This window comes from Thamnophis elegans, chromosome Z (assembly GCF_009769535.1).
Source record: "Thamnophis elegans isolate rThaEle1 chromosome Z, rThaEle1.pri, whole genome shotgun sequence".
Classification (NCBI taxonomy): Eukaryota; Metazoa; Chordata; class Lepidosauria; order Squamata; family Colubridae; genus Thamnophis; species Thamnophis elegans.
Genome location: NC_045558.1, coordinates 94,096,990 through 94,123,763, shown reverse-complemented (window position 1 = coordinate 94,123,763; position 26,774 = coordinate 94,096,990). Strand labels below are relative to the sequence as shown.

Sequence of the window (26,774 nt, the reverse complement as noted above, 5' to 3'; positions counted from 1 at the left end):
TCAGCCTCAAAGAGACTTTTCACCATTTTTAACAAAAAACAGTGAATGCACCCTAAAAATATTTTATTGCTATATGCCAAAGTCCCATCCATTCTGCATCATTGCCCTAGCCCTTGTGGTTGTCAACATGTCTTAAAGTTAAAAGGGCTCCTAAGGTTAACAACTCCAGAATAGAATAGGATTACAAAGGGGCATGTATTATATTTCTATTCGCTAGTTTATCGTTGTTATGCTAGTATTTTATCTCATCTCATTTATTTGTTTGTATCTCGCCCTTATTACTTTTACAAATAATGTGGTGAACATATCAACATACCTTCCTCCTCTTATATTCCTCACAAGATCAACCTTGTGAGATGGATTGGGCTGAGAGAGAGTGACTAGTCATATAGCTGGCTTTTATGGCTAAGGCAGGACTTTAACTCGTATTCACTTATTTTCTAGATTGGTATTTTAACACTTGGATCAAATTGATTCTTACTCGTTTTACTTTTGTGTTGCATGATTTCATTTTCATAACATTTCATTTCATGGTGAAAATGTGAAGGAAAGGTTGCCATGATTTATATAATACCTAAAATGAGTGTGGTGTATTCTCTTCCTTAGTATAACAATTCTGCTGGAATCAACTATGAAACTCTGGGCCCTGAGGAGCTCCGTAGTTTGCTAACTACAGTGAGTACCTAGCTCTATTGCCTTCTGTCTAGTGATTCTGTATGCTGTGGCTTATTTTCAGTTAATAGAAAGAAACTGATGCTTATTTGTTTGAAAGTAAATGCTTGTTCTTAGGAATGCTGCATAACTGATCATTCCAGTCTATGCAGTGCCTAAAATTTTATTTGAAAGAGACTTTGCAAAAGGAAGACACATCCCCTTTTGGCCCTTTGAAGTGATTGAGGACTCTTCAATCACTTGAAGATTGGAGGTGGAGGTGGAGTTGCACTATATATAAGAAATAACTACATCTCTACAGAAATAGAGCACAACAACGATGAAAACTATCTTGAATACATTTGGGTCAATAGTAAAGATTGGGAGAGAAACGACATTGCCATATGTCTATACTACAGTCTACCCAACCAAGCAGAGGAAGTAGATGAACTTTTTGCTAGTCAGCTAACTAAGGTATGTAGAAAGCACACCACAATAGTAATAGGAGATTTTAACTACCTTGACATCAACTGGGAAACAAACTCTGCACCAAGTGGAAGATCCAACAGGTTCCTAACAAACCTAGCAAACAACTTTGTTTCCCAAGAAGGGAACAAGGGGATCAGCCATATTGGACTTAATTCTCACTAACAGAGAGGAAATGATAGGTGTTGAAGCCACCTGAGGGCAAGTGGCCGTGCAATATTGGAATTCAACATTATACAAACAAGTAGTAGAACAAAGTCAAACTAGAGTCTTGGACTTTAAGAGAGCTAATTTCAATAAACTTAGAGAGAGCTTGGGAAGAATTCCATGGATGAGAATCCTCAAGAGGAAAACAACTCAAGAAGCTTGGGAAATTTTGAAAAATGAGATTACAAAAGCCCAGTCTAGCACAATACCAATGAAGAAGAAAAATAACAGCTCCCAAAAGAAACCAGCATGGCTGCAGAAAGAACTCTGACAAATTTTAAGACAAAAAGATAAGTATAAAAAGTGGAAAGAGGGGGACATATCAGCAAATAGCCTGAGCTTGTAAAGATGAAGTGAGGAAAGCTAAGCCTCACAATGAATAAAGGCTTGCCATAAAAATAAAAAATAATTCTAAAAAAAGCTTCTTCCAACATGTTAAAAACAAGAAAAGGGTTAAGGGAACAATTGCTCCATTGCTGGGAGTGGCAAGCAGGTGACAAGCAACAGGGAGAAAGCAGAACTATTTAACTCATTTTTTGCATCTGTCTTTACACAAAGGGATAAAACAGTCCAACCCAAAAACAGTGCCACAAAAATCAGATTAGGAACACAAATTGAAATAGGGAAGAAAATGGTAAGTGAGCACCTGTCTATCCTAGACGAGTTCAGGACCGGATGGATTACACCCCAGGGTTCTGAAGGAACTGGCAGACGAGATCTCAGAACCACTGAACTATATCTTTCAGAGATCCTGGAGCACCGGGGAACTGCCAGAGGACTGGAAAAGGGCTGATATGGTTCCCATCTTCAAAAAAGAAAAAAAAAATAGCTCCAGGAAACCTCAGACCTATCAGCCTGACCTCAATACCAGGAAAGATTCTGGAAAAGATAATCAAGCAACGAATTATCGAACACTTAGAAGCAAACAAAGTAATAGCCAAAAGCCAACATGGGTTTGTCAAAAACAGATCATGCCAGATTAATCTTATTGCATTCTTTGACAAAGTGACAAAATTAGTGGACTAGAGGAATGCCATCGATATAGTTTACTTGGACTTCAGTAAGGCATTTGATAAGGTAGACCATAATCTACTACTAGATAAAGTAGAAGAATGTGGGTTGGACAGCATCACCACCAGATGGATTTGTAACTCGCTGACCAACTGGACTCAACGTGCAGTCCTCAATGGAACTGCATCTACATGGAAGGAAGTATGCAGTGGAGTACCCCAAGGCTCTCTTTTAGGCCCAGTACTCTTCAATATCTTCATCAGTGATTTGGATGAGGGAATAAATGGGGAACTCATTAAATTTGCAGATGACACCAAGCTGGCAGGAATAGCCAACACTTCTTCATTTTGTTCTTCATTTTAGACCATGATTCCCTGCTTATTTGAGTCATCATTATCACAACTACCTTGACTTGTCTCTTTAGTGTCCCCATTAAGATCAGCAAGGGCACTATATCCGTTATGCTGGGTCACAGCAAAAGCTTTGTGTTTATGGTTCACTGCTCTCACCCTGCCAGATCCCACTGTTGTCCAGACTGCTCTTTTCCTGCAGGATCTTTGCAATAGAGGGGGCTGATAGCGTGCATCTCCATAATGTGGAATGGCTGAATTGGGCCAATTTGGGGAGCTTAGGGAGCACAGATTAGAGATTCTAGATAGGTAATCTATCTATGTAGATTAGTAATTTGTTTACAAAGAAGACAGTATCCAAAATTGAAGAGTACTGTGAAAGACAGGTGCAAAACAGCTATTACATTGAATTAAGCCGGTCATTTTGAAATAAAATAAAATCACAATCTCAAGCGCACTAATCCAGAATGCATCTATTTGATAAGGTAGACCATAACCTACTACTAGATAAAGTAGAAGAATGTGGGTTGGATAGCATCATCACCAGATGGATTTGTAACTGGCTGACCAACCGCACTCAACGTGTAGTCCTCAATGGAACTGCATCTACATGGAGGGAAGTATGTTGATATTGGATAGCCATTGTCTGAAATGGTATAGGGGTTGAACTAGAAGACTCCAAGGTCCCTTCCAACTCTGCTATTGTATTGTTTAAAGTGCTAAATAATATTTAAAGTGGATAGGTATTTTTTATTATGGACTTGATATTCATGTTAACTACAGCAATGTACAGTTGCTTTATTGAATATGAAAATGGGAAGGAACTCAAGCAAGATTTTATTGAAATGAAAGTCATATGATGGTAAGGAGAAGGCAGGTAGTATAAGGATTAATGTACCTAATCAGGAGCAAGACAGAAATAAAGGATGGTGCGCAAATACTGATGTCTATTATTGTGGAGATATGATCTGCTGGCCTAATTAAAGTACGTAACTACTTAAGCTGATTTTTATCATATTTTATCCTGGAAAAAGCAACAAACTTGCAGAAGGTGGTTGTTCTTCCCCAGCTGGAATATGCTCCTTGTCTGTGGATCTGGGGGCTGGAATCCCAATACATTTGGAAGGAGAAAACAAGCATAGTTCTTTTTTTTAATTCCCATCTCAGTTGAGTTGCTTTAGAAGTGGATTTTCTTCTGGATTGCATTCTTGCCTTTCCCAAGTAGAGTCCTATGCAACTTTTTGAGACTAGGCATTGCTCCTTTTAGATCTTCCAAGATGCACCCATGAGGCTTACAGTATTCTGCCTCACTTACTTCCCTAGCTTCTCTTTTTTTTATTCCCATTTTCCATGTTTTTACCTGGCTGTGTTATTACTATTAGATTATTTCCCTTCTTAGCCATCCTGTTGTTGAAAATGCATGACTGCATTTATAGTCCTCTCTGAGAATAAAAATATTTATGTTCTATAATAGTTGCTTTTTTGAATGTTTAAGAATGAGAACTACCCATATTCTGATGCACTCATCGACCTACCAACTAACTTTATGTATGGTCCTTTTTCTCTAGCAATGTGGGGTGATCTCTGAACATACCAAGAAGATGTGTACACGGTGAGAACTACCCTCTTTTAATTTTTGGGTATCCTTTTGATTTGATTTTGATGCTAGTGCAAAACATTCTAGGTTACAATGTGATTATAGAAAGTGATCTTTTCACTAGTGTCCACTCAAAACAGAATTCATACTTGGGGAGAAAATATGCATTGAAAATTGAGAATAAAAAACATTTTTTTTACTTTGGCAGAATTTGCCCCCTGAATGAAGCCCCGTTATTGGAAATTACATTGTAGAAAAATGTTGAAGAAAGGGGTGGGAAAGGAATTCTTTCCATTTTAATTTAACCTTGTAATTTGAGGAGGGATACTTTCCCTACAATAAAATTTGATAATTCTGATATTTCAAACATTAAAATAAAATTAAAATTATTTTAAATGCATTTTCAAAGATTCTTAATTGTGTACAGATGAATAAGAAATTGGCTTTAACTAGCTATCAATTAACCATTATTCTGTGTTAAAAACAATGCTTGTTGAGTCTTTCTGAGATAAGTTGCAAATCACTGATGTGTGTAAGTTCAGCTGTCTCCCATTCAGTTGCTCTGGAAAAGTATTTTTGTTCCAAAACAACATTATTAAGATTTATAATGGATTGTCGTGGGAGATCAAAATGCTTTGTCCTTGATTCAAGTCCTGATGTCAGACTTGGCCCAGTTAGTTCTTATGTACAAAGTCCAGTCTATTAGTCCTGTCTGAAAGTCCAAAGGGGACTTGCTGGCAGTTGATGGCATACATGGCATTAGAGGAACAGCATATGAAGATACCTATGAAATTGATACTTTGTCTGTTGCACCATCTGTTTTTCATGTTGTCTTTCTTCTGTTTCATTGGGAGAATTTCTTCAGATGCAAATAGAGTTGCATGTTGGCTGGAGAATTTTGGGAGTTAAAGTACACATATCTTAAAGTTGCTAAGTTTGAAAATCACTCATGTACATGAATATGCTAGATGAGGTCATTTCATGCACAGGGTGCAGCATCAGTATGTTGATGATACCTAGTTACACACTTTGATCCTTGGCTGAGCAGGTGATTCCATTTTTGTGTTAATCCAACACCTGAAGGGCAATGTTCCCTCTAAGCTGCATGGATGTGCAGCCACGCACGTGGCAACAAAACACCGCGCAGCAGTTTCCAACTGCCGCCCAGTGGTTTTTGTGAGACACCTTCCACAATAATAGGAGAGGAGAGTCAGCCTGGAGACAGCAATCACAAGGCAGAAAGTAGCTGAGAGAAGGGGTGTGAGGGTTGGGAGAAGGCATGGGACGGGCTCCCAGCAGCAGCTGCTCGGATTTGCCATTTGAGAGAGAGAGAGGGAGGGAGGGAGGAGGAGCGGGGGAGGGAGGGAGGGAGGGAGAGGGAGAGCGCGAGTCTGTGTATCCCTCCTTCCTTCAGCCCAACACTCTCGCTGGCATCCTGGCCAGACGAGAAGGACTGCAGAGGGTCTCCTCGAGTCTAGGGCAGCGAGTCATTCGATGGGAAATGTGCCTCTTGGAAGGAATGACCTGGCTTGGCTCCCGCTTCGTCTCTCCTGTCTCTTTGCTTCTCCGTTCAGTCGTTGGGCGGCAGATTGAAAGTGGGAGCCAAGCCGGGTCATTCCTTCCAAGAGGCAAGTTTCCCATTGAATGATTTGCTGCCCTAGACCCTCTGCAGACTGCAGTCCCTCTCATCCATCCGGGATGCCAGCGAGAGTGTTGGGCTGAAGGAAGGAGGGATTCTCTCTCGCTCTTGCTCTCTCTCTCTCTCTCGCTCTCTCTCAGAGGGAGAGGGAGGGAGAGAGAATTAGTTAGTTTGTGGGCAGAGTTAGCACTTTGTTAAGTTTGTTTCTCTGTGTGTTGTGTATATATACATGTCTCCATGGGTACAATTGTGCAAGCATTTTTTTCCTCTTTAAAAGAATTTTTGGATTTCTCCTCACCAAACCTTTAAGACTGAAAGAGTTAGAGTTGAAATATAAAGAGATTATCAATCGCCATACTGTTAGATTGACAGGCAATTATGGACATCTTGATTATATCCTCCTTAGAAAGAATATGCTACTGTATGGTTGAGAAAAAGATCAAACTTCATTCCATGGAAACCCAACAAAGGTCATAGGGAGGGTTTCTTTCTACGATGGGCTTCAGTGAATATCAGTTATCAAAAATGTAGGTAGAAAATAAGCAGGTAATAGGCAATTACAAAAAGGGAAGCCAACTTTCTGAATTCTGTTTCTTTGCACTTAGTGACTTATAAATAGACTAATGTTCTGAAAACCTGACCTAAATTACTATATATTTTAAATAGCTGTAAAGCTATGCTGAAAAAGTTGTTCTCACGGTATTGTGATAAATTCAATAAAAAGAAGGGAATTCTTGATGAACTTAAGGAGAAATGAGAGTATTGGATAGTAAATGGACAAATAAAATTACCAATCAAAGATAATATTTGCACCTCAGGGTTGAAATGAGATGTTCTCTGTTATTCTTTCCTCTTCCTCTCTTCTCTCTCTGTCTCTCTCATCCTTCCTCTTTGTCTCTCTTCTCTTTCTCTCTCCCTCTTTTCCATTCTTCTGTCACTTTCTCTCTCCTTCTCCCTTCTCTCTCCTCTTTGTCTCTTTCTGTCTCTCTCACCCTCTTTCTCGTTGTTTCTCTTCTCTTTCTCCTTTTCTATTCTTCTGTCACTTTCTCTCTCCTCCCTTCTCTCTCCTCTTTGTCTCTTTCTGTCTCTCTCACACTCTTTCTCGTTGTTTCTCTTCTCTTTCTCCTTTTCCATTCTTCTGTCACTTTCTCTCTCCTTCTCCCTTCTCTCTCCTCTTTGTCTCTTTCTGTCTCTCTCACCCTCTTTCTCTTTGTCTCTCTTCTCTTTCTCTCTCCTTCTTTTTCATTCTTCCTTCACTTTCTCTCTCCTTCTCCATTCTCTCTCCTCTTTGTCTCTTTCTGTCTCTTTCACCCTCTTTCTCTTTGTCTCTCTTTCTCTCTCCTTCTTTCCCACTCTTCTGTCACTTTCTCTGTCCTTTGTCTCTTTCTGTCTCTCTTCCTTCTTTTTTTGTTCCTCTCTCCCACTCTTTTATCACTTTCTCTCCACCGCCCAACCTGTCCTCATACTTATCTTTGATTGATCATGTTTGCAATAATTTACCTTCTTTCCTAAATAGGCACAGTTCCCTTACTGAATCCCTCACTCACTCAAACACACACACACACACACACACGCATGCACAAAACCATTTTTTCTCCATTCCAATTCGGATCCTATAAATCAATTGCTCTGTGAAACATCTGTGAAAAAAATTCAGGTGCTCAGGCATGAAAATATGCTGCTCAAATACTATACTTTTCCTCACACACTGAAAAAAAATTAGAGGGGACATTGCTGAAGGGTTATGAGGGTTTGGAAGGGGAGGAATCAGCTCCAGTTCAACCTTGCAAGACAGTGGTTGGGGGTTTAATGCTCCCTGTAGACCAGCCCAAAAAATGTTTAGCCAATGGCTGCCCTCTATTGAGGTACTGTAATTCTAATTCCCCTGTATTTAAAAACAAATTCAAATTCTGTTTCCAGAAAAAGTTTTTTTTAAGTAGATTGCATAAACATATGCTGTATTTTTCAGATTATAAGACGCACATCCCCCCTAAAAATGGGTGGAAATTTAGGTGTATCTTATAGAGAGAATACGGGCATTTTTGGCCTCCCGAGCCCTCCAGGCATCACGTTTTTGCCCTCCCAAGCCCCCAGAAACACTTTGAAGGCCAAAAATAGGTGAGATTTTGGTAAAAACAGACCATACAGAGCACTTCTGGGGGAGTGAGAAAACATGACGCATGGAAGCCAAAATTTTTTTTTATTGTTTTCCTCCTGTAAATTTAGGTACGTTTTATGGTCTGATGCATCTTATAGTCCACAAAATACAGTAACTTAAGTTTAGAAATCTGTATTTCATATATGGTAACTTAGTATATTTAATTTTCTCACAAGATTGTGCCATGACTCTACCCTGGGAGGTAAAAACTGTTCAACTTCCAGTTGTCTAAGACTTGGTTTGAATTTGCTTCCTGGTTTTAAAGTCTTCAGGTCCCAATTACAAAAAAGAATGACTTGTTTTCAAAGAAAAAATGTAAAAAAACAGCTCAATTCTTGAGAATTTGTATGGGTTACTAGATTTTGCTTTGCTAGTAGATAGGTGTATGGAAACAATAAACCGTTGTTTCCGGAATGCTCACAATATATTTTCCAGGTTTGGGTATTTGGTTGTTCCCTTAGATTTTCTGACAATATTAATCCCCTACTTCTGGAATATTGATGGGTTAGTATTATGGGTGTATTTCACAACCTGTGACTGTTTTGTAATCTTGTTCTTTGCCTGAAGATCTCTTCGCTGCCCCCAGCACACTGATGAACAGCGGAGGTCAGTCAGGATCTACCTCCTAGGATCCTCTGGGTAAGTATATTAGGATGAAAGGAATGCAGAAGATAAACTCTTTTACTCCAAAATATATTTCATACTGTTTAACTGTATGAACGTTGTTGATATTGTTTAACTGCATAAATGAAGCAGAATATCTTTCACTAATTTACTGCTTTTCAACCTACCATTTTCTTGGTTTCTTTGTGATCCCCAGAAAACCTTACATTGATGCTCTTAGTTTTTTCAGAGTTAGGAATATCTCATCCAGAGGTTTTCAAGCATATCTTTCTGGGTAAGAAATCCACTCTAAAAAAAGTAAAAAATTTAAAAGTAGTGGAAAATGGAGGGGATGAGGAAATAGTGCATCCTCTTGGAACTTCAAGAATGCCTGGCTGTTGTTTTAAGAAGTGATTTTTCTGCTCTAATAGAACCTTTCAAAAAAAATTGTTTCCTTGTTCATTGACTTAACATAAACTCTGCATTGACAGAAACTACCTTTGTAGGATTTTACTTCGTTAGGTTGTAAGTGAACTCTCAGGGAATTGCAACCTGCAGTATATCTTCTGCAAGGATCCAAGATAGCACAGTGAAGCCAAGTATATATTTGATCATAATTAAATGTCAAAATCTTGCAAGATCAGCCATTTTTCATGAAAATCTTGGAGATTGTTGAAATCTCATGTGACTTGAACCATTTAATTTTTTTTATTTTATTTTGGAGTATCCAGGCCATTAAATGAGATTGATTGCTGGTATACAGTTGAAGTAAATTACCAGAGGAGGAGAATCTCTTGAAAAAAATGACCTTAGTGTGTGGGTTGAAATGCTGAGCATTTAGTAAAGTATAACTAAGTGCTTTCTTTGAGAGACAACAACATTGAATGTGGATGGACAGTTGAGGGTAGCGTCTTTTCTGCTTTTTCTTTCTGACAGTATATGACAGGCAAGCACAGCCTCTTTCTGTCCTAGAAATGCATATTGTCTTTGTAATTATAATAGTGGGATTGCCAGAAAAAGCAGCTGGGGCTAGGACAAAATAATAAACTTTTAAGTGTAGATAAAATTAGAATATTAACATAGTTGATTAACATTGACAATCATTGTCTTCTATCTTTTACATGACACTGTCACATTTGGAGGTGCTGTAAAACCTGCTTCCAAAACATTGTTGAGACTGCCTCTATCTCTACCAGTACAGGTTGGATTTGTACAGATTAGCTGTTGCTGCAGTTAAGATAATTATCCTTAATCTTTTCCCCTTTTCATATATTTTCCCTTTAGCTCACTTCCTGAAACAGAAAGCAGTGTAGAAAATGATAACTTTGATGTGGGAGAGAGTCAAGCTCTCATGAGTCGGCTTCAGTGGGATGGGTCTTCAGATATCTCTCCCTCTGATTCAGCTTCGTCAAAAGCAAGTAAGAATGTGTATAGCTGCCTGAGAGAGCAAGCTGAGGTGATAATGGCTTGCATCTTAAATTCTGGGTCTCAAGATAACTTTTAATTGTGAGACTGTTAGGAGTATTTGCTTCTTTACCTTTTTTGTCATAGCGCATTGTACTGATGAACATAGAAGGAGCGCTATAACAGGTTATCTGGGTTATCTTGTTCATATCTATGCACATGGCATGCTAACTATTGTCAGCACTAGATGCTGGTCAACCTTTCCTTTAATTCTTAACATCAGAATGTGTTGCAGTAGCTCATTTTGTGAGGTTTGAGTTGTTGGATTCCACCATTCTATTTACAATACTGGCATAACATGATTGTTGAATGCAGACAACTCCAACCTTTAGGAATATGATTGAGGGGTTTCTACAGGTTGCCAAAGAATGTAACGGTTCCTTCATAAAAACTGATGGGCAGACTATTTGAAAAAAAATTCTTAGCTTCTTTTCAGCTACAATCAGTTATTAAAGATAATCTCTACCAAAAAGAGGTACACAGAGACTTTGTTGCTGATTACCTCAGTGTAAACAACTTCCCTGTTATTTCAGATTATTGCAGACTACATATAGGCACAATAAGAAAGGAAAACCCTGACAGAACTAATAGTTCTCTAAATGAAAGGGGGAGGGAGGGGGGGCATTGAAGATTTTGTTAAAATGTTAATCTATCATCCTATTCAGTTGCTCTGCTAGCTGACTCCCGTGAGCATTCTTGGTCTGCAACATCTAGAAGCCACAAGTGTTTTTTTTATCACTGCTCCATTTGTTAAGAAGTTGACATAAGCCCAGTAGACAAATTCTTCTAAGTAATAAACTGAAGTTGATGTAAAAGTGTATGAAACTTACTCTTATTTATTCATGCTTACAGCAAGTGCAAGTATGGCAAATCAAATTGGCAAAAGAAATTACAGTCCAGTGTTGAAATTTTCCTGAATGACTTGTGATGTGCAAATGGGCCACACAGATTTGTGTTACTTGATGACTTGTGTGTGCAAATGGGATTTGCACACACACAGATTTGACAGCAGAATTCATCCTTTCATGCTTTTCAATGGAAGTGATTTAGCCTTTCAGCTTGGGAATGGACAATGAGAAGTTTTTCAAAGCATTACAAATTGCTGCCCAGGCAAAATTGGCATATACTTATTGAAGGACAAAGAAGTTATTTGAAAAGCAGGATTGAAAACAGGCAGGCACAATACTTAAACATGCATTCTTTTTCTCCCCACAATAGGTACAAACAACTCTGAATCTCGAAAAACCAAAAAGAAGAAACCACACATGAGCTTGGTAGGAGGTGCTCCAGGAATGAGCTCCAGTAAAAAGAAACTGAAGTCTAAACCACTTGCCCCTCCTACTCCCAGCCTCTATGATGACATAAATTGAATAATACTGGAATGAGAAAAACAAGGAGGGCATCCAGAGATCTGTTCTAGTTTCTTTCTGACCCAGATCAGGAGACAGGTCTGGCTGGTATCCTCTCAAGTGGTCCCTTGTGGATACCCTTTACATGAATTAACTGTGAAGATAGATGGCTGCATGTGTCCATTGCCCTCCTCTCAAGCCTCCTACACACATGGCATAGCCATATGCCCACCAGATATATAATGAAATACTAGGACTGCTTTGGGGCGAGTGAGCTCCACTTCTGGGAAAAGGGGATGGTGGTGATTTGAGGAAGGCCTTCAAGGCGGGATGCACCTCCATCAATCAGGGAGGAATTGGTATCTCTCCTTCTTCCCAATTCAATTTGTCTATTTATTGTGATGTTAGTGGTTGTTCAATCATGACTATATATATGGTGGCATCATATTTGCTTAGCATTGCTAAAGATTGAATTGGCAGGTCTGAGAGGCATATATGTGTATAAACCTGCCTATGCTCTTTTGTTGATTTTAAAGGGTACAGCAGAAAGAAGCGGAATCAGTGCCTACTCTTTTGTCTACTTAAGTGTCTACTCTAGTGGCCTCTTTGAGAAGTAGCACAAGATCAGCCTCTTCCTCTCTGAGGTTTTTGCCTTGTTCAGCTATCCTAACATGCTGAAATAGGCAGAGAGGGTTGAACAGATGTTGCTGTTGTCACTATTGTTTCTTTCCTGACACTATGCTTCTTCACCAGTAGCATCCCTAAAATCTTGTACAAAACAACATTAAGAACCTGGGGCTGCATTCTTCCTGATAGATGGATATCAGGAAGCTGGTGAAACAGTTAACTTCCTTACTTGTGCTTGGATAAAATATCTATCGAATCTTGATAAGCCAATACTCCAAGAGATGCATTACTTTATACACGTTAATACACATTTTAAAACATCTCTGACAATTGGCTGTAAATCTGAGTTACTGAATTTTGAAACAGCCCTCTTTAACATCTCATTGAATCCAGGCAAGGAAATTGTGCTCTGACCTGCTAGCTATGATTAATTTCTCTTTAACTTCATATGTTTAAAATACTAAAACTGTGCTGGAATATTAGGGGCAAAATCAAGAAAGTGATAATGTGATGGGAGGGAGAATATATGCTCTTTTTTTAGATTTATGGTTTTTTCCCCTTCACCCCCCAAAATATATTTTCCCTCCATTCCTGCTCCGTTTTAGTCTTTTTACAGACAACTGTTGTTTTAAATCTAGTGCCATAAATCATGATGGTCTGATGATTGTATAGATAGATGCTAGAAATTGTAGTACTACTTCTAGGGAATATTGCCTCTGCTTTTTGCCTCCTCTTCCTGAAACTTTACAATGTGGACAACAAGTACACAGAAGCCATGTAACCAATTCAAAATGTGTGCTCTCTCTTATTCCAAAAGTGCACATACAAAAAAGATCTTTTGTTGTATCTACCAATGAGTCTAATTTACTGAAGCTTAGCTGTTTTTTTCCTAATGTGAGAATGTTTGTAGCTAATTTCGACAGTAGTAAAGGATCCAAATTGCTAATAATTGCTTGAGACCGTTGCCTGGATTGAGGTGGCTGACAACTTTCTTTTGCTTCATTTCCCCCTCTCTAATCCTAGCAACTAAAAAAAGTCCTTGTTCAAAATATGGCAGAGAGAAACTCCATGTTTTCCACTGTTAAAATCCATAGCTCAATTGCATCAAGGAATGCTCTCTGAAAAATCCCCACCAATTGTCCTGAAGTGAAAAGCTTTCAGGACATGCAGTACTGTTTACGAGAAGAATCTCGAAGGGACTGCCAAGTTCTTTCTTCCTTCCCAGAGTTCCACATACTTTTCCGGTGCTGTTACTTATGGGGGCAAATTTTGTTTACCATAGTGCTTGTGTTAAGGCATAGATGCTAGATCAGTTGCTGCTTCTGTTCCTGGCTGGAGGATATATGAATGTTCCAGATTGCTTCAAGTGTAGAAATAGCAGACATAGGAAGTCAACATTACTGAGGTTGGTCTTCTTTACTTGCCATTATATACTTGGGCAAAAAGTATGTTGCCTAGGGAGTATCCTGGGACCAAGATGGGCCTTCTTGAAAGATCTTGCTGGACAGTGGCAGAAAACCTAGTTTTGTGGTGCTTTATGTTAAACAAGGAAAACCTGTTTGCAGGAATCTTGATCTTTTCCCGTCATCTGATCACAATCTACAAAGCATTACTCCTGTATTGCCTAGACTGGGGATCCCCAACCCTCAGTCCGTGGACCGGCACCAGTCTGTGGCATGCCACCAACCGGGCCATGCAAGCAAGCTAAATCCCATCCGCAGAATGCAGGCAGCATGGAAAACCACACTCCCTCTTTTCCTTTCTCCATGGAACTGGTCCCTGGTGCCCAAATGTTTGGGGGCCACTTGCCTAGATTTCATATTTAGCTAATACTTTTAAATACATGACTCAGTATTCTATGAGAGCTGTGTATGTATGGATCAGACAATTGCTTCACACCTCCTTGTAATGTAGCTATTTGATGTGAAATGAATCTTTCCAAGGGAGGTGGGAAAAGCAGGAAGTTGCTGCTGTTCACTGCCTGATAACAAGTAGCTACATAGTTAAATTATGTATCATCAAAATGCTGACTAACTTTACACTATTGCAGCAATGTAAAGATAGCCAGTGTGAAAGAATAAGAATAGATCCTTGTTTGTTTTCCATAACTGCAACTCAAGTTTTTGGGATCATGTTTCAGGCAACTTTGGAAGTATAAACTTTGGGGACTTTTGAATATTATTAATTTAGCAAGAGAGAGGACAGAGGTCATTTTATATATGGCTCTGCACCTGCACCTATTATTTTTTAAGGTAGGCCTGTTTCACTTGAAGAAAAAAAACCCTGTATTCTATCATGGATTAATGAGAGTTTTTTAATTTGTTGATGATGTATAAACTGCACCTATGTGATATTTTTGAACATGTGCAGAAATCACTGAAGAAAGTACTGTACTGTGGTCTTTGATTTTTTTTAAAAAGTTATATCTCTATAATCTCAGCCTGTAAAGGTAGCTAGATGTTAAAAAAAACACTGTCAAATCTGTATTTTTTTCTTCCCATTCATGGATTGTGAAATGCTTGTGTAAATAAACGGTAACTCTGCTTGGTACTGGTTATTTGTGTCTTTACATGTTTTTAGAGAAAGGGAATTTTAAAAATGTTTTGTAATACGTTACAATGATGCACATAGTTTACTTAAAATGCACTGTGGGATCAGGTCTTTCAAATAAACTAGAGTCCCGAGTTGTTTTTGAAAGAAAACCCTAATTATTCTACTATGACATGCAGTTCCTAGATACTCGGAAACACCCATTTTTCCCTTCTCCGGATCACTGTATATATTCTTTTAAAGATTGAAGAACCTTTTAGACTTTATATTGGCTGCTAAAGCAGAAGTGTAAAATGAATAGAACAGTATGAATAATTTGAAGACTGTCTGAATTTAAAAAACATGCTAGGGTATACTAGGAGAGCTGAAGGTGATTTTTGGTTCACTCTGTTGTGAGTTCACTTTCATTGCCCTATTGTGTTGTGGCCCAGATCCGGTTGAGCTGCTGATGGACTCTGATAGCGAGGAACCATGAGTCTGCCAGGGAAGATGTGGTGGACCCTGGGCAGGATTCAGACTCAGAGCAGGGATCAGAGAGGCTGGTTGGCACTAGGAGGTGCCTATGGCATGGAGCAGTGGGGAGGACTCAAGGCAGTTTGTTCCTGACGCCAGACAGAGAAGACCGGAGAAACGGAAGCAGCAGCTGCAGAAGCAGACACAGAGACAATAATTAAGCCCAGGTGGTTGTGGCTTGGTCCCTCCCAAGAGAGTATATAAGTAAAGAAGTGGGGAGGAGTCATTTTCAAGACACAACCGTTTGAAACTGTATTGGAATACTCTGTCTGTTGTGTATCTGTGCCTGTTGGATTTTCAACTAGTCTTGCAAGTGAGTCGTGTGGGCCTTCAGCCAAAGGAGTTGATAAAGCCATGATTAAAGAGTGGCAAACAGCCAGACCTGTGTTTGGGTGATTTGCAAGTCGGAGGGGGAGTCAGAACATAATGTATGATGCAACTCATCCCATTAAATTGTTTGCTTGCTCATCACATATGTTATTTGAAAACAACTACTGCGGTTTCTTTCTGACGGAGCGCAGGAGTTCATGGCCTCCATGACAGCCATGGGCCTGACCCAGGTAATTCGAGGCCCTACCCACTTGGCGGGACATACACTCGACCTCGTATTCCTCTCGGAGCAGTGGAGTTATGATCTTGGTCTGAGGGGAAATGAGACCATTCCCCTGTCGTGGTCAGACCACTACCTACTGAGGTTAGACTTCCGGAGGCCAAACCCCCACCGTGGGGAGGAGGAACCGACCAGGTGGTTCCGCCCCAGGCGACTGATGGACCCTGTTAGGTTCCAGACGGAGCTTGGGGTCATTCCAGACGCTCTCGCCCACAGTTCGGCGGAGACTATTGCTGCGGCCTGGCACTCGGCGGCATCGGAGTCTCTGGACCGAATTGCGCCACTACGGCCCCTCCGGGTCAGCGGCTCGCGGAGACCCCCTTGGTTCACCGAGGAGCTCCGCGAGATAAAGCGCCGGAGGAGACGCCTAGAGCACCAGTGGAGGTCCGACAGGTCCGTATCGAACCGAGCACTGTTGACAGCTTGCACCAAGGAGTATATTTGGGCATTGAGAACCGCCAAAAGATCACACATTGCCTCCTTGGTAGCGTCCGCCGAGTCTCGCCCAGCCGCCCTGTTTAGGATAACCCGCTCCCTCCTAAATAGGAGGGAGACGGGGAACCCCCTGCAGGGTAAGGCTGAGGAATATAGTCAGTTCTTGGCGGACAAAGTTGCTCGGTTTCGATCGGAACTGGACTCCACCCCCGCAGATCCAGCCGGGACACAGGGGAATAACTTGGTAGACCATCTCTGGGTTGAGTTTCAGGATGTTGCCTCTGGGGATGTGGACAAGGCTATGCGAGCTGTGAGTTCCTCCACCTGCATACTGGACCCGTGTCCCTCTTGGCTGACTACCAACAGCAGAGAGGTGACACGAGGCTGGATCCAGGCGGTTGTTACCGCCTCTCTTCGGGAGGGACACCTCCCCACCGCGCTTAAGGCGGCGGTGGTGAGGCCCCTCCTGAAGAAACCGTCTTTGGATCCAGCAGTTCTTAACAACTATCGTCCAGTCTCCAACCTCCCCTTTCTGGGGAAGGTTGTTGAGAAGGTGGTGGCCTTACAGCTTCAGCGTACCTTGGAGGAAGCTAACTATCTTGACCCCTTCCAGTCTGGCTTCAGGCCCGGTTACAGCACTGAAACCGCTTTGGTCGCATTGACCGATGATCTCTGGAGAGCCAGAGATGGAGGCCACGCGTCCATCCTGGTTCTCCTCGACCTCTCAGCGGCTTTCGATACCATCGACCATGGTATCCTTCTGCGACGACTGCGGGAGGTGGGGGTGGGCGGCACTGTTCTACAGTGGTTCTCCTCCTACCTCTCGGACAGGTCGCAGTCGGTGTTGGTGGGGAGGGAGAGATCGTCCCCGAGGCCCCTAACCTATGGGGTGCCGCAGGGCTCGGTTCTGTCCCCCCTACTATTCAACATATACATGAAACCGCTGGGCGAGATTATTCGGAGGCACGGGATTAAGTACCATCAATATGCGGACGATACGCAGTTGTATCTGTCCGCCCCGTGCCAACTCAATGAAGCGGTGGACGTGATGAACCGGGGCCTTGAGGCTGTTAAAGACTGGATGAGAGCTAACAAACTGGTACTCAACCCGGAAAAGACCGAGTGGCTGTTGTGTTTTCCTCCCAAAAATTTGGCTAATGTTCCAACAATCAGGCTGGGGGGGCAAAATTTACACCCCTCAGACAGGGTCCGCAACTTGGGAGTCCTCCTGGATTCACAGCTGAGTTTTGAGCATCACTTGTCGGCTGTGACCAGGGGGGCATTTGCCCAGGTTCGCCTGGTACGCCAGTTGCGGCCCTACCTGAACCGGGAGGCTCTCACAACAGTCACTCGAGCCCTTGTGACCTCTAGGCTGGAATACTGCAATGTGCTCTACATGGGGCTGCCCTTGAAGAGCATCCGACGACTTCAGCTAGTTCAGAACGCGGCCGCGCGAGTGATTATGGGCGCACCACGGTTCGCCCATATAACACCAATCCTCCGTGAGCTGCGCTGGCTACCTGTTGATCGTCGGGTGCACTTCAAGGTCCTACTTACCACCTATAAAGCGCTCCATGGTAGTGGATCTGACTATTTGAGAGACCGCCTCCTGCCAATTAGCTCCCTGCGTCCCATCAGATCGCACAGAGTAGGCCTCCTCCGAATTCCATCCGCCAGTCAGTGCCGACTGGCGACTACGCGGAGGAGAGCCTTCTCAGTTGCAGCTCCGACATTATGGAACACCCTCCCCGTGGAGATCCGTACCCTCACCACAGTCCAGGCCTTCCGCACAGCCCTGAAGACCTGGCTATCCCGTCAGGCCTGGGGATAGGATTACTCTCACCCCGCCCGAATGTTGAATGAATGTTGTGTTTTTATGGATAATTTTCTTTTATTCACGATTTTTTTTTCCTTTAAGTCTTGTCTTGCACCCCCTTCCCCTCACTATTGTAAGCCGCCCTGAGTCCCTCCAGGGAAAAGGGCGGCATATAAATTCTTAATAAAATCTAAAAAAAATCTAAAAAAATCTTAATCTTGGCTTGTGAATCCAGCCAATATGTTTGGATTGCACTTCGTACATTTAACAAGTGGACAAAATAAGTTAAACAAAATAGTGCTGTACAAAATATGGATTTTAGAATTCTGTCAATACCCTTCTCTAAACAAAGATTGGCTTACCTAAACTAATCATTCAGTTGATAAAAATTTAACTTTACCTAATATAGAACTGGAGGTGGCTAAGATGCTGAGCTTGTCAATCAGAAAGATTGGCAGTTTGGCAGTTTAAATCCCTAGTGCCATGTAACGGAGCTCCCGTTATTTGTCCCAGCTTCTGCCAACCTAACAGTTCAAAAGCATGTAAAAATGCAAGTAGAAAAATAGGAACCACCTTTGATGGGAAGGTAACAGCGTTCCGTGAGCTTCGGCATATAATCATTCCAGCCACATGGCCAGAGACGTCTCCAGACAGTGCTGGCTGTTCAGCTTTGAAACAAAAATGAGCACCGTCCCCTAGAGTCGGGAACAACTAGCACATATGTACGAGGGGAACCTTTATCTTTTAATATAGAACTTGGATTTCAACAGAGTACCTTATTTATAAAAATACAGACATTTTACAAAAACATCCAATTTTTCTGTGGTGGTTATTGCAGATCTTCATGATTGTTTTTCAAAGATTTCAAAAACATGAGAAAAACTCTTTTGTATAATAAGTATACTTCGCTATGGAAGTCTTTATTTGCTATAACAGACTTGCAAGTATATTCAAACAAGTCACTTAGAAATATTTTACCTGGTTGCCTATGAATAAGCATTAGCAAAATGGCCCCATCTAACCATTCAAATTATTTAGTTATTTACAGGTTTGCTTTTACTTTCTAGTCTCCAATTTAGAGTGAATGCACAGAAAAGACAATTTCCAGCAATATTTATACATTTTTCTTTTTTTACAAGTTATACATTTCAGACAACATATCAAGCAAAGATGTACTTAAAATTAGAGCTGTACAAATTCCCCAAGAGTGCTTTTTAGTGTACCGAAATACATATGGAGCACTTTTTTTCCAACAGCAATGCCATTTTTCTTGATTTAGACAACTTCTTTGGAGGCAGCCAGTTGTGTCCCTATTCATGTACATGCATAATCACTGCTATTCTGTATGCATGCCCACAAATACAGTTTTGAAGTAGCCAGAAAGGTTAAAAAAAGATTTCTTAACAAGAACTTAGTACACTCTTATACATTCCAAAGCATCTAACAAGCCTCAGGTCAAAAACCATTTTCTGTTAATCTATTCTTAATGCCTTGATTTTAGAAACTACAGCAGCTGAAAGCATTACAGGGTAGCTTTGAGGAGCAGTTAAAACATTTTTGCTTGGCACCGGTAATTAAATTGGATATTTAAGTCTGCAATTTTTACAACTTTGGGTCTAATTTAATATCTAATCCTATCTTTAACATTTCTTTGCAATGAAAAACCCAGCTCTCAGTAATAATTATCTGTTCTAGCTCAGATACTGGGAATTGTAGCAGTGAATTCCATGGCAGTAACCTAACTTTAACACTTTGATTAATTCCTATCTACAAGAAAATTTATTTGAAGTAATCATGCTTCAAAGAATAGAATCAATGGAGTTTAAAACTATAACTAGATTAACCTACATATGAATAGCATTCAAAAATATTGATGACAGCAGACAGACTTTTCTTCTGTGTGACTGGGCAGGCACATGTCAACATATATCTTACCTACAAAAGGTAAACTGCCTAAACAGTTGATAGGAAGCTCTAAATGCAGCTGTTATCTTTTTCCAAGCAAGCGCAAGGTGCACCAAATTGGCATACAGCTTGCAATCTCACTGCTTTACCCATCAACATGCATGCATATTTCTGCCAGGGACTGACTAAATGTGTAGTCCCCAGCAAATGTACAGCCTCAGCCTCTCTTCAGAACACAGTTCAAAAATACCTGAATTTGAGATATTAATCTATGTGAACTGCAGTATATAATCCATTTGTTCCACTCACTGGCATTCATAGAGTGCACTGGGTCATTGCTTTACCACTAGATAATTGGACACAGTGGAATTAATAAAAGAAATGTGCATCAAGATCATTCCTTCTATGCTTGTCCAAGAAGCAACAAATTAATTAGGCAAACATTTAAGCTAAAAATCCTCCACTATTGGGGGATTCGGAAGATGTCCAAGGGCATATAAGACAGGAATTGGATTTCAGGCCAATCATGAATAACTTTCTAATCATTGTAGAATTAGATGTATGAAGAAAACTCTGGTGTGATCAGTCAAATTGTTCTTAGAGACATAGATGATGGAAGAGAATTATGTTTTAAGTGAAAACCAAGTAATGGAAAGCAGAGGAACTAATGATGCCTTATTCTTCTTCATGTGTCATATTTTCATCTTTTACTAATGGTTTCAAAAATATCCAGACATAGCCACAGAAATTGTAGAAATTAAGTTAAGATTTTGTTTTCTTTTTCAACTGTAGAGCCTTTTTTCAATTTGTAGAATTCTGGGTAAGAACATTGCTTGGTGCTGTAGGTTATATCAGATAAAAAGGATTTTGATTGAAAAGGTAGCTGAATTTTTTCTTGTTCCGTAGCTGCTCACCGTCCATACATCCCAAAAACAAGAAAACTAAAAAATACAGTCACTCCAACCAAGGAAATGGTGGCAGGTGCTGTGAATAACTGGCGGTAGTTGATGCGGAAATACCAGATCACTGCCAGCATCAGCATAAAAATGGGAATCATCAAGTCACTCATGCTCAAAGTAATCCCCCCAGCTTCTGATGGTGCTACCACAGTGTCAGGAATGGCAGAAACGGTCTGGGAGAGATGACAGTGGATTACACAATTGTCCAGTATATTGAGGGACTGCAGAGACCGTGCCTGATCTTGTAGCAGTTGACCCTGGTAGATAAATTTCATCTGACTTTCCTGGCCTGGGAAATATTTGCTTTAGAAAGAACATAGATAAATAAAAGTAAAAATGTGATATCTCATATTCTAATAAACTGATGAGCCTTTATAATGGAATCAACATGTTATTTCATGACAACGTAGTGAAGATATAATTTATTAATTAAGTGTTTTTCTAACACTTTAAATCAATATACTTTTTTACACATTTTAATCCACTCCTACAATAATGTTTGTATCATGCTCAATATTCATTTTGTAAATAATTATCATCTACCAATAACAATGCAATTTCTAAGCTGCTTTCCTATTGTGACCATGGTTGTATAAATATTGGTAGTCTTCAACTTATAACAGTTCATTTAGTGACTATTCAGTTACCACGGCACTCAAAAAAGTGACTTAGAATCATTTTTCATACAACTGTTGCAGTATCCCATGTCATGTGATTAAAATTCGGATGCTTGACAACTTATGATAGTTGCATTGTCCCAGGTCATGTGATCCTCTTTTGTGACTTTCTGACAAGCACAATCAGTAGGGAAGTCAGATTCACTAACAACCAGATTGCAAACTTAACCATTGCAATGATTCACTTAAGTGTAGCATTGTAAAATGGGGCAAAATTTACCAGCACTTTTCTCACTAAGCACAATACATTTTGGGCTCAATTGTGGTCCTTAAGTCAAGAAGTATCAGTATTATATGTTAGAATAATCAGTTATTCTCAACAAGTTCAAGGAGTTTAGACATCCCCTATGATTCTAAAATGGTGACAGCTGAACTGATCTCTATCTGCTTGCCGGCTGGGCTTGATTCCCTCCCATGTTGCAACAGCTGGAATACTTTTAAAGATTCTTTTAAATTTGTAGGATAAAGTGAGAAAAGTCTATATACTATACCAAGAGTTCCAAAATCAAATCTTTTTGAAAGAGATGATCTACTGTATAATGACAAGTCTGTATAAATTATACTATATTGTTCAAATCTATTCTGGGATTATTTTTTTAAAACCTATATAATTAATTTTTTTCAAACAAATAAGGACAGCACATCAAACAAATGAATGTTCATATTCAACTGTACCTCTTCAGTATGCCTATGGTGTCTTCTGGCTTTACAATAGCCACTTCTTCTGTATCATTGAGGAATTTGAGACGCACTTTGATGAATCCTGTGTTTGGCTCACTTTCCTCCATATTGGCTACTGTTTGTGGAACTCCCTGACTTTCCTGAGAAACACCATCTATTGACAAGGTCCTTTGTGGCAGACCCTGAATGTCCAATAGACAGTCTAAAGTATCAGAGCCACTGCCGTTGTCAACTTGCTCTACTGTTGGACCGGTGCCAGAAGCTGAACCTTCATCTGCCTTTTCTTCAGTATTTTCTGTAGCATTCTGTGGCTCAGATTGTTCAGAAACAGAATTTCCCACATAATTTTCAATAGGGTTTAGATGGATCACTGATGAATCTCCATTGGCCACAACAGTTCCTAGAAGATGGTTGCTACCATCTGCAACATACGTAGAGAGCCAGGCCAAGACCAAGGCCATAATAAGGACCACTATACCAGCCACCACAGTCACTTCATCTCCCACACCTTCAATTATGGTAATCTCAGGAGGCTCCATCTTTTGGCGTCAGCTAAAAGAGGAAAAAAATAGAATTCAGTTTTGGATCAAAGACTAGGAATAATTTCAGACAATACTGCATTCAGATTTTGGTGCTATATCTTTACAGTTAAATCACAAAAAAGAGAATTTGTGAGAATTTAACTATTTTTACCTATAAAAATGTATCTACCATGCTGAATTTACCATACTTTTTCTTCTGTAAAGCTGAAAACAGTAGAAATAGTTATTAATTAACTGATTCACTAAGGCTAATCAAGTTGCTGATTGGTCCTAGATGCCTTATTCATGCAATTATTAAACAAGTTACAAAAATCTTTAAAATTCTTACAATAACATGCAATAATAGTATGTAGGTTTGCAGCTTTGAGTTACTTATATGTAGTAAAGGTGAGATAAAAATTTAATGAATAAATTGAAGAGAAGAATAAATAACAAAATCTGAAATGCTAAATAATGTCTGTCTTTATAAAAAAAATCCATCTTTTTACTGCAAAATAAGGAACTTGGAAATTATGTGAGAGCTACATCTACAAATAGCATCTACAAAGAGCTACATCTACAAAGAGCTACATCTACAATTGTCAAAATTAAGTAGCATAATTAATTAGCATAATTATTATGAATAATTCAATCACTCAGAAACAGATTTTCTAACAATGTGATATTTTTTGTCTAGATCATGGATGTCAAACTTGATCGTATCACAGGCCGGATCATAGTATATTGCGATGTTTTTTGCCTTTGCGGAACAAGGGTGGGCATGGCCTGTGTGTAACATATCCGGTCTATGGGCCACCAGTTTCACAGGCCTGGGACTCTAGATAATCTGACAAAATCACTTAAATTGCCTAAACTGTTTTCCTATGTCTACCTATAGCTTCTTGTTTACTTATCAAGGAAGATATAGGCTTGATTTATGTAATAAATGAAGCTCTTCTAATGTATTAAATTGTGTATATATAATTATTTTCCCTTTACAAAGAAACCTTTATTTAGAGATAAACATTGCAACAACATACATTTTTAATGGAAGTATTTGAGGTTGATATGATAGAAAATATATCGCTACTTCCGAATTGATACAGGTGGCCCCCAAGTTAGAAAAGTTATAATCATGTTTTCTATGACTGTTCAAAATTATAATGGTGCTGAATGTGGGAACTTACCACTGATCCGTAGTTGTGATTGTTGCAGGATCCTCATAGTCAAGTTATCACAATCCAGGCGCTCAGTGCCTGGCTTGCATTATAACATCGCAATGAGAGTGGTCCTGTGATTGCCATTTGGGACCTCCCTGTTGATTTCCCATAAGCAAAGTCAATGGGGAAGCTGGGAGGATGGATTGCAAATCATTCTTCTAAGTACCCCCTCACCCACCCACCCCGCCTGCACTCAGCAGTGTGCATCCACCCTCAATACCCGCTACCTGGGATTTCAATATGGCATACTTGACATTTGAAAACCAACACAACCAAGATAACTATTTCCCCTTATCATTTTAATTATAGAAGTTATTTTAGTATTTATGCAACTATTAACTTGCAGTATTCACATTCTGTCTAAAATATTATAAGATATGCTTTTTGCCTACAGTCTTAAAGGCAGAAGACAGCACTACTTATAGGAAATCCTAAAACCATCTTAGGGTATTTTCTAACATTAAAAAAAAAATCAGCATATGCGTAGACTGAGGACCTCGGACTTTAACATATTGTTAAAATCTAATTCTCAAGTCCAACACAACATGCCAATAGTTAGGAATAAAGGGGAATGGTTCAACATCTGGAAAATTATAGATTTCTCCTCCTCCTCTCCCAAACTACAGTAACTACAGTACATAAAGAAAAAGCCATTAATTGCTATGCCCTGGGGCCACAGTGAATAGAAAACTGAGTCATGCATTTTGTCCACATCTGAACGGAAATTTAACTAAATATCTGGACTGATAATCAATATTCATGCTTTTTAAAACCTCTATCTTCAACATCATGCCTCTACTTTTAAAATAAGGCTAGCACTGACCCTATTCATCTTATGAATTTACGGTTTTGTAGCAGGCCTGAGAATCCTTGGGAAATTAGAGAACTTGCAAGGTGACTTACTACATATCAACTTTAACACTCTCCATGGTACGTATTCTATTGTTTTTAAAGTTTATTTATGTTTTATTGTTCTTTTTATTTTATGCCACCCAGAATCACATTTGTGATATAGGCAGCTATTGACTGCAACAATCCAAAAGAGAGACTATTAAGAAGCTAATTTTAAGTGGATTTTTTGTGCCTATATGCTTTTCTTCATTGGGCGGTTGTTTTTAAATATTATTATTAACAGTTGTGTATAATAAGAAAAAAATACAAACTAAAAAGAAAACTAGAAAGAATAAAAGGTTATTGTTTGATATGGCTTACCCTGCCCTTTTAAGCATTTTTCTAAATTTATCCATTATTTCTCCCATTGAAGATCTGCCTTTCCATTCATTTGACTGCCAAATTCTAAGGGCAGAAGTCTCTCCTCCTATTAAAAACACAGTTCCCCATGTGTCAGCCTCCCCCCACCCCACGCCTTTTCAATGCTCCGCAATACGTGTGAAGGGAGGCAATGAAGCCCTGGGCTGAGGGGCAGTATGGCAGGAAGCAAGAAAAGGCCTCCTGATAACACAAGAGAAGGGAGGATCTGTATCATAATTTAAAAGTAGCACGGCAGAAAACACAACAAAAGGGAGGAAAAGCTCCATTTTTATTTGGAGGAGGAGAAGGGGAGACCCATAAAAAGGTCACTGAGGGAGCTCAGTGATTTTGAGGGGGGGCTCTGAAATAGGACCAAACTATGCGGCTTTTCCATTAGCGGAAACAAGATTGTATTTTATTTTTTTTAAGCGGTGCAGGAAAGGCTGAGGCTTTGGGGGGGCGCAGGAACCTGTCACTCACCTTCCTTCCTTAGAGTCTCTTCCTCCAGCTTCCCACAGGGGAGACGTCACTAACGACCGCTGACACGTAGTTGCGAGGCGCACAGGATTGTTCGGCTGCAAAACTGGTTGCTATAGCAGCAGCTACAGAATTAGGCCTATGAGGCGATAAGCACGCGACGGGATCGCTTAATATTCTTTACTGGTCACGTTTTCTATTTATAGATTTATTCTTCGAAGAGAATGAGACGCCAACATAAATGGCTTGCTAGCTAAATAGGGGTGGGGTGGGTGTTTTAATACCATTTAATTCCTTTTTTCCCCAATATCGCAGAACAGAGCGACTTTTATCATTTTAAGGCTGCGAAGACCAGGCTTGATCATTAGAGGGCAGCAAAGCGGCTTTTGCAACCAGATCAGCTAATAAATTCTGAAAGCGTTGGTGCTATTTTTCTTCTACTAGAAAAGAGCCCATAAAGAGGAATATTGAAAAGAGTCCATAAAGCGGTGGAAATTCTTATTCAGGTTTCATTTTGTTTTGACTTCTTAAAGTTCTTCACTTATAGATACCAAGATTGTGTTTTCTTTTTGATAATTGTATCTATGTTTTCTTAATACGTGTTTGCATCTTTCTTCAAATTCTTTAGAAACTGCATCGAAAAACTATTTCCTCCCAAAATCCATCAACTGTAGGAAAGGAAGCTAATTAGCAACTGTGACAATATGATTATATGCTGGGATATAATCTCTCTCATCTCAAAAAGAGAAAAATATACTTTTATTTCAGAAGAAAGGAAATATCTCAACTTGATAAAAGATTGATGTTTTATTTTCTCCATGAAATGTTTATCTTACAACTCAAAATAAAAAAAATGCTTTCTCTGTCTATTGACACTCATAGGAAGGGTGTGTGTGTGTGTTGTGTATTTCAATACAATTGAAATATTACACAGGTCTACAAAAAAAAATTTTGAGAGCTGTTTTGGTTATTCCACGTAATCTTTGTTTTTTGGTGCACTGAATCCGAAAATAACCT

At 39.8% G+C, this 26,774-nt stretch overlaps 2 protein-coding genes across 3 annotated transcripts in view; one reads left to right on the top strand and one right to left on the bottom strand.

Moving 5' to 3' along the window:
* The window catches only part of LOC116520704 (ataxin-7-like protein 3), a 36,320-nt gene extending 21,623 nt beyond the window's left edge, over positions 1 to 14,697 (top strand). Inside the window, exons 9-13 of the mRNA XM_032235006.1 lie at positions 607 to 675; positions 4,274 to 4,317; positions 8,667 to 8,738; positions 9,987 to 10,120; positions 11,385 to 14,697. Coding sequence (XP_032090897.1) covers positions 607 to 675; positions 4,274 to 4,317; positions 8,667 to 8,738; positions 9,987 to 10,120; positions 11,385 to 11,536 — 471 coding nt within the window. The 3' untranslated portion in view covers positions 11,537 to 14,697. The remainder of the gene's footprint in view (positions 1 to 606; positions 676 to 4,273; positions 4,318 to 8,666; positions 8,739 to 9,986; positions 10,121 to 11,384) is intronic.
* A 4,286-nt stretch (positions 14,698 to 18,983) lies between these two features.
* On the bottom strand, positions 18,984 to 25,837 carry TMUB2 (transmembrane and ubiquitin like domain containing 2). 2 transcript variants are annotated; one of them, XM_032238153.1, is made up of 4 exons: positions 25,761 to 25,835; positions 23,997 to 24,124; positions 22,283 to 22,840; positions 18,984 to 21,233 (listed from the first exon to the last, which is right to left on the bottom strand). In XM_032238153.1, the coding sequence occupies exons 3-4, from the start codon at positions 22,825 to 22,827 to the stop codon at positions 20,882 to 20,884; spliced, it is 897 nt and encodes a 298-aa protein (XP_032094044.1). In that variant the 5' UTR covers positions 22,828 to 22,840; positions 23,997 to 24,124; positions 25,761 to 25,835; the 3' UTR covers positions 18,984 to 20,881. The 2 variants fall into 2 exon arrangements, with proteins under 2 accessions (XP_032094044.1, XP_032094045.1); XM_032238154.1 differs by lacking the exon at positions 23,997 to 24,124 and having other exon boundaries at positions 25,761 to 25,837.
* Positions 25,838 to 26,774: the final 937 nt, after the last annotated feature.

What these genes read in the sequence shown, in the direction of transcription:
- TMUB2 (XM_032238154.1), bottom strand. Translation starts at nt 22,827, where the DNA reads ATGGAGCCTCCTGAGATTACCATAATTGAAGGTGTGGGAGATGAAGTG. An exon ending in ACCATAGGCATACTGAAGAG is followed by an intron (nt 21,234 to 22,282) that starts GTACAGTTGAAT and finishes TTCTTTCTAAAG; the next exon opens with CAAATATTTCCCAGGCCAGG.